Source organism: Temnothorax longispinosus, chromosome 5 (genome assembly GCF_030848805.1).
Source record: "Temnothorax longispinosus isolate EJ_2023e chromosome 5, Tlon_JGU_v1, whole genome shotgun sequence".
NCBI classification, from domain to species: domain Eukaryota; kingdom Metazoa; phylum Arthropoda; class Insecta; order Hymenoptera; family Formicidae; genus Temnothorax; species Temnothorax longispinosus.
The window spans coordinates 15,515,732-15,532,721 of NC_092362.1; the positions used below are offsets into that span (position 1 = coordinate 15,515,732).

The 16,990-nt window shown below is 38.9% G+C and overlaps 1 protein-coding gene across 6 annotated transcripts in view; it reads left to right on the top strand.

Moving 5' to 3' along the window:
* LOC139813853 (uncharacterized) overlaps positions 1-16,990 on the top strand; it is a 79,768-nt gene that overhangs the window by 53,023 nt on the left and 9,755 nt on the right. For all 6 annotated transcript variants that reach the window (XM_071779649.1, XM_071779650.1, XM_071779651.1 and 3 more), the window contains 4 exons: positions 4,283-4,406; positions 6,203-6,346; positions 8,216-8,416; positions 14,934-15,002. In XM_071779649.1, coding sequence (XP_071635750.1) covers positions 4,283-4,406; positions 6,203-6,346; positions 8,216-8,416; positions 14,934-15,002 — 538 coding nt within the window. The remainder of the gene's footprint in view (positions 1-4,282; positions 4,407-6,202; positions 6,347-8,215; positions 8,417-14,933; positions 15,003-16,990) is intronic.

The window sequence follows — 16,990 nt, forward strand, 5'->3', positions numbered from 1 at the left end:
AATAAAAATTCCTTTCCTTCGAAAAGCAAATTTTTTTCTTAGTGCATAAAGGTATGCATACAAGAGAAACATTATATTAATGCAGAATAGAAATGAAAAACGAAATTTTCTGATAATAAAATTAGATACAATCGCGGCATTATAATACATGCACATTCAAGTTTGCCTTTCCGAATAAATTTATGTCAATTAAATCATATTAAACAAATTAATATAATCCGAAATATAAATGAAGGAAGTTATTCGCCGAAAACTAAGCAAAATCTGACGTATATGTGAATATTCTCTTAAATTATTTATGTTGATTGTACAGGTTAAAACGTTGTTGCTTTTAGTTAATTTCATTCTCTATATAAATTAAATTACGCTCACCACAACAACATTCCTTCTACTATGCGCTTAAAATGTTGCTGTAACGCAATTATCGAGCGGACACCCACGGACATACATATTTAAATATACTTAACCGAACATAATACTGATTTTTTTATCCATGAAATTTAATACAATCTACCTCATTCTGTAAAAGCCTTACGGCTACGATCCTTATTATGTGTTTTAAGTAAATTTTAAAAGAGAGAGAAACACTATCTTAATTGAGATTTTATATATTGCTATCCGACATTTTTATAAAACATGCAGTGTTGTTCCTGATAAAGAAAACCAATTTACAATGTGGTTAAGTGCCTGCTCTAGTTAATTATATATTTCTTATGTAATTATTTATTTATATTTGTTTATTTATAAAAATTTTAATGCAAGTTACCCTTGCGCTAGCTATTATAAATTGCAGGAGTATTTACGTGCACTTAATCGAACAATAACAAGACTCCGACTCTACTTAACTTAATGGAAGGTGAAGTCGTGCTTTCGTGAAAGCGATGATAATTCGAAATTCCCGTTGAAACCCAGGCCTTTCGCAGCTGCAATCGATAATCGATACGACCAATTTGATGAACACGGGGCCGAGATATTTCCAGCATTCCTCACCTTCCTGGCGATGAAGTATGCAGATATCATACCCCTTATAGAATCTTATTATAGCCCGGCGAAAATCCTTAAATATGCCCGTATATACGGAGTGCTCTGAAACAATTGCATTTTCTTCCAGCCGTAAGATTTTCGATTTGAGCTCGATTTCTCTGTCACGGCAATCCGTAACCTGTAAACGGTAAATGTTATCGGAAATTATAAACTGTAATTTTATATAACTATTATTTAGATACCACAATAATAATATTAAATCTCAAATTTTTATTAAAATAAAACTCTAAATTACAAACTTGCAATAAAGCTGCAGATTATAAAAAGAAATATAAAATTTTTTGCATGAAATGTTAACGAAAAGATTTGTATAGCAAAGCTCTATCGTGTAATTCTATTTTTTGTTTTGTATTTACGTATGATATTTTACTTAATCTGATTTCGATTTAATCTGAATTTAATTCATTGCAAACGGGAGACTTGTCTGTTCTTCTCGCAATTTTCAAATATTTATATATTGATTGACGTTGCCCGGTAGAATAATTGGATTAAATGCTGCAGGAAGAATCCAACCAACAACCGCAACATTGTTGGCTGGTTTTTGCATACAGGACGTGATCCAATTAACTATCTTCCTATGTAAATAAAATCAAATTTTGCCTGCACCGGATAAGAAAAGAGCTCGAAAGAAAACAGTGTCATCTTGTTAATATATATTCGCGGTGAAAAGCTTGATTCATATTATACATAACAAAATTACCGATTGCAACAAGTTTTCACAGAAGCAGGCGTTGAAAGAAGGGAAACAGAGCAGAAGGCGATATTAAATCAATATTCAATTTATTTTGATGGCAAATTTAGATATGTTGTAAATGTGCTGTCATATGAGACGAAGAGTTAATCTAAAATACGAACGGAACTCAGTTATGCAAATTGATTTAACCGTTCGGAGAGCTTTCAGTTCTATTCCGAGAACGGCCATTTGAAGTCTCTGTCAACAGAGCAAGAATCTATCTCTCTCTTCTTGTCTCCCTTCTCTGTTTCTTCTTTCTCACTTTCTACGAAACAATACAGTGATATTAATTGTTGCTGACCTCCAACATGGAAATGGAAAATACTAGCTTCCGCGAAATATTATCCCAGTCTTGCTATATAGTTCGGACGGAAATTTTTGCGATTTCATGGTAACAATGGCACACGCGATGGTATATGATTGCCATTTTCGTATTTGCCTTCGTTCTGTTCCTACGTTCAATTCCGAGATGTTTTTCAAAAAAATTCGCAAAGTATTTCCTCTGTCTGCAGCAGGATATGAAACTAGTCACTGCTGTCTCAATATATAAAATTGTTGCCATACGGTCTATAACGATGGACAATGAAATAACGCTTGAGCAAAATCTATTTCCCGTGAAACTGGATTCTTGTGCTTCGAAACGAGATATTGTGTTTAATCTCTTTGAATTTTCATGCGTTGTAAGAAGTTATATTCTCGTTATATTCCTTGACGTGAACACGGAGATAATTATCTGAACTTTACATTTTAATACGTTTAACTCGTACGTACGTTAAAAAAAAAAAAAGAACGATTGAAATGGGGTTCCACGCTAAAGTTTCCATGTAACTAAGAAATTAAATTTATTTAGTGTTCGATGTCCGAGTGAATTAAAACGCTTTTGCTATGTAGCTAAAACGTTTCCACTTGACTGGACTAAGTGAAATCGCCATTCACCGAAATATTCGAGCGATGTGTTCGCCGGTAGCGTAAATTCGCTCGCAATCGCACGTCGGAAATAACGTCGCTCTCCCTCGTTCCCTCGTTTAAATCCAAAAATGCAAAATTTCACGGACCACCGCACGCAGAAATCATGGTAAATGTCGCCGGATGGAAAAGAACGGGGCTATGTCGCTTCAAAGAATGCAATATCCGTTTAAAGGAAATTTGTTATCAGTGCAACTGCGAACGCATCGTAATTCTTGCAAATCAAGAATCGATACCGCGGCCAACTATCGAAAGAGGGGGATTCAGACGTTACACAGGGTGTCCCAGACCTGGGCGGTGCCGTCATTCAGCGGGGTTAAAAATAATTTCGGCGGTTTTTCAATATCGAGAAATTAATTTTAGACCTAAATAATTGAGAGACGATTTTGCATTGACAGTTTCGCAATTTCGAAGGGAGAGTAATATCTTGCATCGACGATCAAGTTCCACGGGAATTTTAATAGAACGTTTGTGCGAGATATCGAAAAAAAAAGAAATTTTTCAGAAAAAAATCGATACGGGATATTATACAAGGCTATTGAATGTTATGAAGTGGCTGCTGATATCGTATATCTCTTCTTCGTACAAAGCAACCATATTGCGTTTTATGCCGGCGGAAGGATTATCGGGTTACATGAGTCGAGAATCAACGGAAGATATATTGCACGCATAATCGGCTGCAACACGCGCACTGTTGAATTATGCATCGGGAGACACGAAGCAAGAGAATTTGATTTGATGTTAAAGATTATATAATAAAACGAGAGCGCAGCAGACACGTGTAATCCCAAGAGAAAACGTGAAATAGCGTTTTAATATCACCACTTTTTTAATAACGTCACTTTTCATGTATGAATTCAAATAAGATTTTAGAGAGTCTGCTTTTCGGCTTTTCTTGTATAATACAAATTTTTCTACATTTACATCCTAGAATTTTTCTATTCTTTTCACATTTTGCAGCGTTTTATGAATATAAATAACAAAAGAGACCTGTTAAATATTAAAGGATGAATTTTGAACCAATATCTTTAACCTTAAGTTAAATAACATTTTATTATTTTCAACATGTGTGTAGAAATTTATTATCTTGACACAAAACAGTATTATTTCAACTCCATTGGTTTAATGAAATTAACAACGTATTTTGAGTAGAAGCAGTGATAACTTATAGGAACGATTAAAGATAACTCAAAGTACCTAAATATAATTTGACACTAGGAATTTAACAGTGTGTTAAAGCTCTTGTCAATTTCTGAGGACGCGGGGAAATGCAATTACACAAGTTTGCGCAAATACCAGTTAGGAACAGATGTTAATTACTACTTGAATTGCGTAAAAACAGATGTTAGTTTCTATTACTAATCTAATTCCGATAAGAACGGCGCGCGGCGTCGACACGTTCCCGTTTCTCTCTGCCGAGAGATTTCAGCCCCTCGAAGTAACTGGCGCAAGTCGGTCGCTCAAGTCTAATGTGTAAGCCTATCTTATATACGTGGGGCCCGGGGTTTAATCGCAAAACGTTTGATTTATCGTTCGCAGGGGTACCAGCGGTATCGACATAGACCTCCGCCGAGTAGACATAGATCAGTGCCCGTTGCCGGCTGGATCCACGCAGCTGAACATATTCGCCGCCAGCGACAAGTGCAAAAAGCGCACCACCGAGGTAATGCTAATTTCTCGCCTCGTTCTTCCCGAGGATCGATGTTTCCCGCGAGTGTCCTTCCCGGTGTCGGGCGCGACGCGCGCTTAAACGTACCATACGGAATAGGGTAAAACCACTGGGGAGGTGTTTTTCCGCGTGGCGACCGACTCTATTTGTAAATGCCACTGTCGACCCCGCCGCGCTAGCATCCGCCGCGCGAAAAACACCCCGCTCGCGCAGCGTTTTTGTCTCGTCTAACAAACCGCGTGCGCGTTATCGGTGTTTTACTTTTCATAGATTAAAACTCGCGAAAGAGAAAAAGAAAGAGAGTGTGGCAGGACTGGCAGGTGAATGCGTCAGAGGTTTTTTTTTATGTTTTAGTTAAATTTCTGTTCGCAATTATTGAGTTTTTACAGTTTAAATTTTACAGATTTTGATATTTAAATTGTAAAGTGAGTCACGTATTTTTCTTCGTGGATTCCTTGACAAATTTCACGGCACGTTTGCTATAGTAAGAGCCCGAATGGAACCAACGTTAACCTCCCTCTTTGTAACGTGATTTTAAATTCTCCATTAAAATTTAAATTACAAATTTTTAACATCTTCGTTATTATGGAGATGTCAGTCCAAATTTTTGAAAGTTCAGCTGTTCCTCACGTAAGAGTATAGGTAAATACCAGGAGGAAAATCCTGGAAATTACGGGAAATCTAGACTGGCAAGTACATATCACTTGTCGGCCGACGCTTTATGTAAACCCCAAACTTTCAACCTCGTGTTTTTCCGAAACCGCGTTTTTCCGATTCGCGGCAAACGATAACTCACGAACTTGGAGAGGATCGCAATTTGGAAAGAACGTTTTCGAGCATCCTTCTCCCCGTCGCGTCGGTCACGTGAACTAGGAGGCTTTCGAGGGGTAAAATATGTTCGTTGTTATAAAAACGATATAAGAACCATTTTTTACGTTTTTTTCACTCTTTACCCTTCATGACGCTATTTCGTCTCATTTTGTCTGCGTTTTTTTATTTCTATTTTTATTTGTTTTCACTACGTTGTTGGACTGGTTCATTCTGCGGCATGACCGTAGTTTATCGTAGATATTTATTTTAATGGAGATTTTCATTATAACTGTGATATTTTTTAATATTACCTCGTTTTTTCACTTAAGCGGTAATAGCGCTACATAAATGTATACGAAAGACAATGTATTTCGCCATTTTTTACGCTACGTACAATCCCTTTTAACAAATTGTTTTTATTTCTACTGCTTTAAATAGATCCCGTGCAAACTTTAAAATTAAAGTATTGCACATTAAATCCGGACGTTGAAATCTTAACACTGATTTTAACATTGACCTATTTTAAGTGAATTTTAACACGAGGTCTTTGATATTGACTTATTTTAGATTAATCTAAATATGCAATTTTTCTTTAACTCTTTCGGATAATGAGAAATTAAATTTTTTAATGTCTAAAACATCGTTTTGAAGATTAATTAAAATTTTTTTTTTGTTAAAGCAATGTCCAGTCAAAACGTGCTATTATGAACGTTATTTTAAGTTGTAAGTTAAATCAATACATGCTCGCGAAGCACACTAGATAAAATAAACTTCAATTTTTCAATGACACATTGTAATGAAATATAGACAAATTTATAATCAAGTGGGACACTCGAGCGCGAGTGTCCAGCCGCGAGATCCATGAATCAGATCAGCTATCGCGAAACAATTCCGATGGATTATAACCGTCCACAATAACGAAAGGCTTGAACACGTAGCACTGATTAGATACAATTGATCGTTTTGTCTTCTATTCGCAGTGCATCGCCATTCCCGGGCTTGGCTTCCGCCGCGGTAGTTATCGATGCGTTTGCAAACGAGGCTTCTACTACCCGGACACGAAATCGGACAAGAGGTACTACAATGGCACGGTCATTGAGGAAGAGTACGAGAGATTGATGATGGTGAGTATAGTTTAAAGTAGAACTAATGTGTAAAAACAGCTTCGCTCTCCATTTTCTGCTTCGCAGAACGTTTAATGCTCTTTTGTAATATCTTCTTTTTCTCAGAAACACAGAAATTACTGTACCATAGAAGCAGCGAAATTGTGTTAACAAAGTATGTAAGGTATTTAAATCTTCTTAAAGTCTTTATCAAATTTTGATGAACCCCATCGCAATAACGGCTCCTTTACCTCTTAAATATAAAGTCGATTATATACACCTCAGCATATTTATGGGAGAATCTCTCATTAAAATTTAAACGCGCCCAAAAAAATGGAAATATACACATTGTATCTTTCAATTCGCGAAAATTTACGGGAACAATTGATTTTTGATTGAAAAATATAGTTGATGATTTCGTCGATGGATTAAATAACTTTGTCCTCTGTATGATATTCAATTATGGTCGGAAAATAATTATTTACTCCGAAAACACCAGAAAAATAAATAATAATTTCCCTCAAATATTTGAAAGTAAAAGATCGACGATGCGGTTTGCAATTTGAAGCACATTTTGATGAATTTTCGATAAATTTGGTTCGCCGTTATTGCACATGTAAAATGCGGTTTGAATGGAATATCCAGCGTGATATCAGCATCGCATTCCACACTTTCGTTCCGTTCGGTTCTCCGTTCTATAAAGCTTCAAAAACAGGATCGCGGAGTGGAAGATCGCAGCGACGCGACAGCGCAATTAGATCGTCGCTGGCGACAACGGCGTTACAACGTAGCGCACGTTACCGTGCATTCTATTACAGCGGACGGCGATGAAGAGACTTTTTTTCCAGTGCAGTTTTCACGTCCGTCGGACCAGCCGTCTGTGCTCGTAGAAGCGAAATGGGTATTGACAGCGAGGCGCGATGGCATCTATTGTCACCGCGTGTTACGTATCTTTTGTGATTTGATGGGCATTTCCATCGCCCGCGTGCGCGCGGTAAAACTATTTTCCAGTCGCGCCCTTCAGTAGTTGGCGCGACCGTTTGTAACCGCGAACGGTTACAATGGGCGACGTCTCCTCCGCCGAATATCCTTAATAACTGGGAACCCGGGATATTAACGACGTGTCATCCTTTTTTTTCGGTGAGCGCGTCGTGGACAGCGATGTGTGCATTGTTGGCTTGAAAGAGCGCCAGAAAGAGGGAAGTTGGAAATGATTATTTCAGTTTTTCACGAGAGACATCGCCTTCCTCGCCATTGCGAAAGAAAATTGGATGAGAGAAACTCGGAAATTATTATTCCTCTTGTTAGTCTTTCATGCAAAATATCTGGTAATGCATATCTTATATTATGCATGATTTTTTAGAGGTGTTTCTTGCTCTAAAAATCAATCTCTTAAATATGACTTGTCTTCTTCTAGATCGAAACAGTACAATTATCTTCAATGCCGTCTTAATTGTAAAGATATATTAACTTACTGATAATTTTTTTTGAAAAAAATTTTTCAGGAATTATATTTTTCCGATGTACGTCAATTCTAATTAATGCTTAGGCGTTCATGGCGGAAATTGTATCTGAAAATACTGCAGAAAAGGGAACTCGCGAAGAGGGAAATACGATCGCAGTATAACTAGATATTATCGATTATAGAATAAAGTTATATTACTAAAACTATAGTCTTGAAGTCCAATACAAAGTGTATTTAATCCGTAACATGAAATTCGAATAAGAAGAGGAAATACGCGCGTCGCGTCGTATTTATTCTCGAAAGTAAAAGAATTTCTCTCTTTTAACTGCAGCAACTAATTTCGAGGAACAGCTAGCAGTTATCGCACCACTCCTTTGCGGAGAGTCTCTCCTTGAGAGAAATAATTTCGCGTTGTTTGTCAACAGGGTGAAAAGAACCAATATGCCGAGAGCGGGGTGTTTGAATGTCTGCCGTGCGCCGAGGGGTGCGAGTCCTGCGAGGATGGCTCGCCCTGCGTCGTATCCCTGAACTGGCTGATGCGAACGGCGATACTTATCCTGGAGTGCTGCATCATCGCTTGCCTGCCAGCCGTCGCTCTTTTCACATGGAAATACGGGCATGTGAAGGTAGGAGCCGCGTCTCTTTACGTTAGACCCTTCCAAACTATCGATGCGGCATCGTTTAACGGAGACGTTTCGCCTCGTTTTCACAAATACAACATGCTGCGTAAGCGCGCGCTCTCGCTCCTCTTTAACGCCCTATATATTTATATAGGATTCTCATGTAGATAAATATAGCTGATGAAGAAGTCTGCGATTTAATATTAGCGCACTTTTCATATTTTCCACCAGAAGCAGATTTTTTTAGTAGTTTACTTACAGGCCGGTATCTACTGCCTCTTAATTAAGCGAGAGAGAGAGCTTTTGAGATGAGGCAATAAAAGAGATTTCAAACTTATATTTCTTTAAAGTCTTTCAATATTTTACGACATTACCGATATTTTACAAGAGAATATTCCTCATTCGCAGGGAAAAGATTCTCCATTGCAAATTAATCTTTATATTTCGCAAGCTCAAAGCTTAATTCTCAAAGCTTAAATAAATCCGAACAATTGGTTCGGAAAGATGAAGTGCGGAATATATTTCAAGGCACCCGTATAAACGCGAGTCAATAAATTTCTAATATCATGATAGCTAATAGAGAGAACGTGTTCCACAAGCGTATAAATCTTTAGTCTACCCGGAGATAAAAGCCCAACAAGGACTCAAGTAATGTCCGTAGTGAAATATCTATGTAGATGACATTCCGTCCAAAATCCATTATTTATGCGGGAGCAACGTAAGGCCGCGTAACGTCCGCAGTTGGACGGCATTTAAAACGACATTTTGATTTATTATGCAAAAATGCGTTAAATTCATAAAATTTTGCGAGTCGCACATTAAGTTTTATTCATTTTAAACTCGATTTGCTTTAAACTGACTCGTGCAGAGTAATCTCGTTTTCGCGTAATACTGTGTCTCTTTTATACCTCAATACATTATATACATAAATATTTATGCTTCAGAAGCGCGATATCCTATCGTTTTCCGTCACGAGTGCTATATTCTTAGACTTCCGACATGTTCAATCCAACAGACTCGTTTAAACGGGAGGATATCTGAACGCTGTGACAAAAGCTCAGCAGTAGAAAGAGAGTGCCGTTGTCGCGTTTACAGCTTATCTTAACGGCCGATCGGATAAATCGAGGTTAACACGTTAATCCTGTTCAACTTAGATCACAGCCTCCGATATCGTGAGCGATTATTCGAAAGGCTCTTATCACGGTGGTGTAAAGTTACCGGATACTGTGCAGGGTCTCTTTAAACGATATCTGATGAATGAGTATCTCGTGACCCAATAATTATGTCACGATGCCCATACATTTCACGACTGTGCTTGTGAGTTATCCCAATAATTTGATATCACCCATTTATCTGAACAATTACTCGAACAACTTTTCTTCTTTTTACTTGTGAAATTATATTATCTCGATTATAATCATTATTCGTGATAAATTTATTACATTATCTCCAGTTATATATTCAATTTTAGTATTTATCGGAATAATTATCGACGTCCTCTCCTCTCAAATTATGCAACCGCGACGGATAAAGTTTCAACTGATACAGATAAAGCTTCGAATAAATCGAACGGGTAAATAAACATGCAGATACGGGGCCCCCTCGCTCAACTCTATATTCAGATAAATCCTTTTTTCGATCAAGAGCTTATTCTGAATATCGGCTATCGGGCTTTCTTCTTCGTCGCCGTAAACTCTTCAAATAATATTTGAAACCCGTCTTCGTATTAAAAGCGCGATTGCGAAGAATCCTTTCGACCGCGAAGTGTTAATTAGTCCTTCTGAGCTCCCAACACCTTCATTCGCCGAGCTCTTGGGCTCGTGAAATAGCACCTCGCAGCCTTTGCCTTTAACGAGGGCGAGAAGCGCGGCGCTGCGTTCGACCTGTCTAGATATCAAAGAGGTACTCTAGGATTCGACACTAATTAACGCAATAATGGCACGTGGCGAACTCCCCGGTGTTTTTGCGACGGTAATGATCCGGGAATTTCGAGAAAGGGGCAGACTAATGAATAAGTTTTCGAAGAAAATATAATCGACGTATGTGTCTACAAAAAATATAAGAGAAAGGAAATTTCTTCCTCTGCTCTGTGTTGGTCTAATTTCCTATTCTAATTACGCAGTCTTGAGTATTTGTTTTTTGTTTTTTTAGTTGCAAACACATGTTGTTTGCATTTTTAACACTCTTGAATACTCGATGGAGCTTCTCAATGCTAAGCTATTCAGATATTTATAACACGGAGCTTCGCCGTATCTTTAAATCATATATGTACTTTAAAATCATATCAGATGATGGGCACAGGCATAAATCATCCCGCGTAAAACCATCCGCTTTCACGAGAGATACTTGCGACGTCGCGAATGCGAAAAAGCAACATGAACAGTTCTAGTGGAGACTCGTTTTAATTGAAAGCAACGGGTAAAAAAAGGAGCTAAAGAAGGAAGAGGAGAGATGGTCGTGGTGGAGATTCAGCTGCGCGCTTTCGACGATAATTTCGCGGAATTTGTGACGAGTCGCCCCGAGTTGAATCTCGCGCAGAGAAACGGCCAGATTTTCCGTGGTATACTGTCACCGTAATCCCGAAATTGGTGGCGTCGAGCCATCGTCGCCCGTAGAATGGGGCTCCCTGCCTCTTGATTTTCCTCGGATGGGATCCCAGCCTGAAACATGCGACGTGCCCTGAGAATCCCATGCATTAAAATTGCGCGTGGCGTCCTGTAAGCTCCCGTAAAAAACGATCCTGGGCGGGATAGAGGAAAAGTATTTGATGGATTCAAAGGAGTACCATTACCATATACATATAATTCTCGTATTAATAAAATAAGAATAAACGCGAATCTTTTAAACAGTCTAACATATATTGAAAGGAAGCATAAGTTGCGCGTTATTAATTTCCTGATTTTCAAAATTATTCTTCTTGAAGATAAATTTTTTTATGAGAAAAATTTTATTCTCTTTTTTTGCGACAGATTACTCCGTTTTTTATTGTATTCGTTTGGAGATCTTTTATATATAAAAATAATAAGATAATAATTAAGATATTTCAGAAGAAATTTTTGGAAACGGAACAACTGATAGTTTTATTGAAATTAATTGCAAAGTGTTTTAAATTATCGCTACTTTATCACTGCATGCTAATTAAGGAAAGTAGGATTACGTATGGTATAATTAAAGTCAAGTATGTTTTAATTAGATTTAGAGATGACAAGACAAAGGCGGACGGAATAATCGCTTTCTTATTCTTTTCCTTGACTCTCTTGACCCCATTAATAAATCTGGGAAGATAAACGGCGATGCGCGCAAGTTTAGCAAATTCGAGCACGACTAAAGTTTCGGTCGTTCGATGTCCTCCCGCAAGCATCTATATTCGAGTTACGATTTACAAGCTTAATATCGTGGCGTAATCAGTCTTATGAAGTGGCACATAATATATATACCTACGTGTGTTCAGATAGCTTAATATCCCGCCGGTCGTAATAATGGTCCGCGTCTGCGGACGTAACGTGGATTAAATCGAAATCAGAATAATGGAACTCGTGTGTATGTGTATTATAACGGATTCACGTAGAATTCACGCAAACTCTAAAGCTCTTTTAGGCAAAACACAAATATTATTCTCTTCCATTTCGAGATTGCTTTATTCAGAAGGATCGAAAGATCGACGAACGTCTGACGTCTGATTCGACTCGGCGAGTGCGATCGTACAAGTTAAAATGTTAAAATAACGTATTTTAATTATCACGCATGTGTGTTTCGGGTTTCGGTAGTGAATTTGATAGCACTTAAGGATTTGCTAATTGAAATGCCATTCTCCGAGATTAATTCCGTGAGATAAATCACTCCTTAACGGACGATCTGGAGCGCGTTGTATTAATTCATGTTACAAGTTGCTTCCGCAATATCCGGCTCAAGTTTACACTCAAGTTCATGCAATAATAATACCCAAGTTTGTACCGTAAATTGTATGAATTTCAATCACACCATCGTATTCAACATTCGCATTAGCCGACGTCTGGAATTTCACACCTGGCAAGTTTGTTCGTGCTCTTTAGTGTCAATTTGAAATTCTGAATATACAATTTCTAATTACAACTAGATAACCATTGTCGCCAAGTAAGAGACGGAGAAGCAGATTACTTACGATTTGTCGATCTTTAACTTATGCAGTCGAAAGAAAGGTAAGGCCTCCAAAGAGTTTTCGGGTGTTGCCTAACTCTCTAAAGTGGTCGAAGCGATCGTTTTTCGTTGGTAAGATCGTTAGGGGACATTCGTCTCCCGAGAAGAAGTTGGCGAACTGCAGATACGTCCTTCGGTCTTACCGCTTCGGTAATTCGTGCAAATCGCCTTTTGCCAGAAAGGAAACTGCACTTTACCGCTCGTAACACTAATAGCCTATGTAACTCCCGAGAGGGTCAAAAGCGTGATTCCTTCTTTCTGTCCCCTCTCCTTTCTCTCTCTCTCTCTCTCCCCCTCTTTTTATTTGTCACCCACCCAAGATGGAACGCGGTGCAAAACGGGGTGAAACGGAAGCAACAAATAAGTCCGTCCTGGAGCGCGCGAATGAAACAGTCGAGACACGCGAACGGGAAATTAGCTTTGTTGCGGGAGACGAACTTTAACTCACTTTATTCGCTATTATTCTCCGCCCGGTGTTCGCGCTGCGGCGGATTTTGCGGCACTTCCCATCGCGATGCCCGCGACCTTTCCTTTACTTCAGCACGTTTCTTGAATATCGTATGAAAGCGCAAATGGATGAAACTAGGTGCGACGCATTTATAACCCGTTATCGGCTTTAAGAATTCAGTTGGCGGCCGTAATAATACATACACCACTGACAATGAGTATCGCGCTTACAGGAGTCCGTCTGTAACACGCCGCCGCCGCCGCCGCCGCGGACCGCTCATTAAATATTATCGCGTTATACGAGTTTCATTGTATTATGCAAAGTATTCCGTCTTCATTAATATCGATCTATCTTCCTCGGCAAACTATAGGCTGAATAATTTATGAGTTGTGAGCAATTGAAAGATTTAAATTTATCACAGATATCACACACAAATGTTGCAGTTTTGCACAACAGGATTACTTTAATAGAACTGTAATTTATGAGTTAAGAGAGCGTGGTTTACCACAGTTTTTCTTTATTGGCCACAGGCCTGCCGTTCCACACTAATGGGTAGTAAAAAAGCGCCGTATACATATTTCAAGACGCCGGTAAACTAACATACTTTTTTTCGTCGTCGGCTAGCACGTTAGCAAGTTAAAATATTCCAAGCTGATAGCGCCACGCTAGTTTTTTCCACGGCAAAAAGTGTCATGTAAGTTGCATGTAGCTGACTTTTTAGCAATTCACGGGCAGATTTTAGGATAGTCTCAAAGGTCGTATTTGCAGAACTGTATCGTTGTAATATTTTTTTCCGAGAGAAGCGCAAAGTAATATCTAAAAAATACGAAATACTGAATATAAAAATTATTTTAATAAAAATTATTTTATCTACAGTTATTTCACCTTTAATTTCTCCCTTTCAAGAATTTCTTCATTTATACTTGCGATGTGTATTTTTCGTAACTATGTATTTTGGAAAAAATTTTTAGTACCAATAAAAAATATAAATATTTTAATTAAAGGTACAGTAGAGAAGATATCTAGCATGTAACTGCCCATTTCAAAACTATTTTTGACAGGACTGCAAATACGATTTCTCTACAGTCACTTTTTCTGACTTTTAAACATACACACTGCAGTGTGTATGTCTAATAAAACATGTTGTATACAGTGTGCTCTTTGATCGCACTGCAATCTCTGCAAATAAACAGATTTTGTTCAACAGAATAAACCGAAGTGAACAGCGAGCACGCCTAGATACCCGCTCTATTCACTTGTGTATAACCAACATGTATATTTTGAATATAAACTTGGGCAACACAATGCTGTGGAAACAGCTGGCAACATAAATAAAGCATTTGGGAGATACTCTTAAATAACAGATAACCCGGAATACCATTGAGAAATTTCACGTTCTGTGGTAGTACCTTTGAAAATAAACGTGATTAGTTTCACCCGCGGTAAATTCCGATTACCGCAAATAATTAGAAAAGCAAAACTGTCTGTCTAATTTAAAGATAATGTATATTATTTTCGTAGTACTGGCAATGAGGTAAAATAAGTATCGGAGAAGACGAATTTAAGGAAGAGGGAGTAAAAATTTTCAAAGCTTCGTTATACAAAAGTATGCCGAAGAATCTTGAGGATTTACGGACTCGTGAATCGAAAACTTTGACGTCTCGAAAGTCTCCGCGTCTATATAAACTATCGCGTAGATCGAGGTCATTTTTTGACAGATGCGATTTCTGCCAGTTCGCATCAAACGGCAGGAGAGACGCGATCTTCCGCCCACTGCTCTCGTCGCGACTCTGATTTTATTTACGCGTGTTCGGTCCCCAGCGTCCCGTCCCATCGGCATCGGCGCGGAGTTCACAAGTCAGCGGCGCGTGAATGAACAAGCAAACCGATTTGTTGCAGGTGGTACGAGCGGCCAGCCCGGTTTTGTTGCGCGTGATTGTCCTGGGCGCCTTCTTCATATACTGCACGGTAAGTGGGATCCTCACGTCGCGTCGTCGCGTCGTCGCGTCGTGCTGTCTCGCGCGTCGCCTCGCCTCACATATCCCTAGAACGTATTTCATATTCATGAAGGGTCGTGTGGCGTCGGCGTCCGATAACAAAGCCTCCTCACGCGTGTGCTTACCGCGCGCAGAAGCCGCGCGGTGCGCGGTGCATTCTCCGCTCTCTCCTGTGCCGCATGCAGCATCCCGTCGCGTCGGTTGCATAACCGCATCTGTCGCGGCGACTGCACCGCCCTAATGTATACACGCGCGTCCTATGCGCCAATTATGATAACGCATAATTCGCGGTATCGCAGCACACATCGGTCGCGAACATCGTGTATTCACCAGCTATTAATGGCCCTCATGTTTTGCTAATTAAAGTGGACGTGCCGAATGTAGGTATCGGACAAAGGGATGCGTTCCATGAGCCCGCGGCCATCCAGTTTCCCATGAGAAATCGTAATCCATCGGCTCTCTATCTCGTCTGTAATTACGACTCTCTTCTCGCGATCTGTAACTTTCAAAATATTCCAGAGTTATGAAGTAGTCACTTTAACTTGTGTTAAATTGGAGATCTTTGCAATTAAGCAGATTTCTCGAGAGTTTTCACGAGAGAGAGAGAGAGAGAGAGAGAGCGATTCAAAGCAGCGCGTCTCTGATGGCGTCCCTCAAAAGAAATGAGGGCTTCTTATTATTCATTATTACGCTTATTATACGCGGATTATTATCCGATGGGGTATGTTCCCGCAACATGATGGAAGTTCGCCCACTCTCGTTGTCAAGCGCGTAGATCACGTAGCAGTAGCATAAAATAATTCCCAGACATCGTATTCTGGGTTGTTCTGAGTTTTGACCCGTAGTGACAGCTGCTGTGATACGTATTCCGCGCACGTTCTTACGTGATATATCGGGTTGATAGCAGAATTTCTATCACATTTCGCAAACCTGCTTTATCGAATCCGGAACGGATCCCGTCGACGAGAAGTCATTTGTATAAACGTAAACTCCGGGGATCTCTCACGTATACACGATCTACGAGTTCGCCTTTCGACGGAACGACCCACAAGATACCTGTTTAAGTCATCGCGGGAAGCTGCTATGAAATGCTTAATTAACGTTCACGAGACACAACACGAGACACATTTAATTTAACTTGATAATTCCCATCGCACCGCGTTTATTGTAAGCGGTTACATCATTACTCGGGCATTATCGCATGCAAAAAATTTAAAGCGCTGCAGTTACATCGCAACATCGCACTAAAAAACGCAATTGTATTATTTCAGGAAAAATCACGTCTTCTTGCAAATTCATTCTTGCAACGTACGTTGTAAATGAGGTTTTTTGCATTCGCCGTTATTTGTTTCAAATTTCTCTTACTTGTGCAGAAAGATTTCTTGGAGAGATGCGACTTTTAATTTAATATTTTTAAAAGAATTTTGAAACAAAGAATAATTAAAATGTTTTAAAAAAGAAATCTTGTTTTAAGACTATATAACGCCATTTCGCACTATTAATTGTATATACATATATTATCGCATAAATTAATAATTTATCAACTATAACGCATCGAGACGTAAACTATTTCACGCACATGTGTCGTTCCACTGGAAAACTGTTAAATGATAAACTTTAAGCTGTAGTAATTAAACGGAAACTGGCGCAGGCATTCGGTGTTTACGGGAGGTGTTTGTGCAGGAAAGTAGTTATGTGACCCTCACTTACACGAAAGTTGTATACAGTATACGTCTCTCGGATTGTAGAATTTACTACGAAAGTTTAGCTGAAGTGACAACAAGTATGTTCTCAGTAAATACAGTAGTCCCGTGTGGCATTCGGATCAACAAAAATTAAACCTAATGTTGGCACAGATTTCCTTGGAAGGACGGAAAGCGGAATTCTCGTAAAATATATTATAACTTTAATGCTCCTTTCCAAGATATCTAAACGTATAAGATAAGATACTTAAACGCG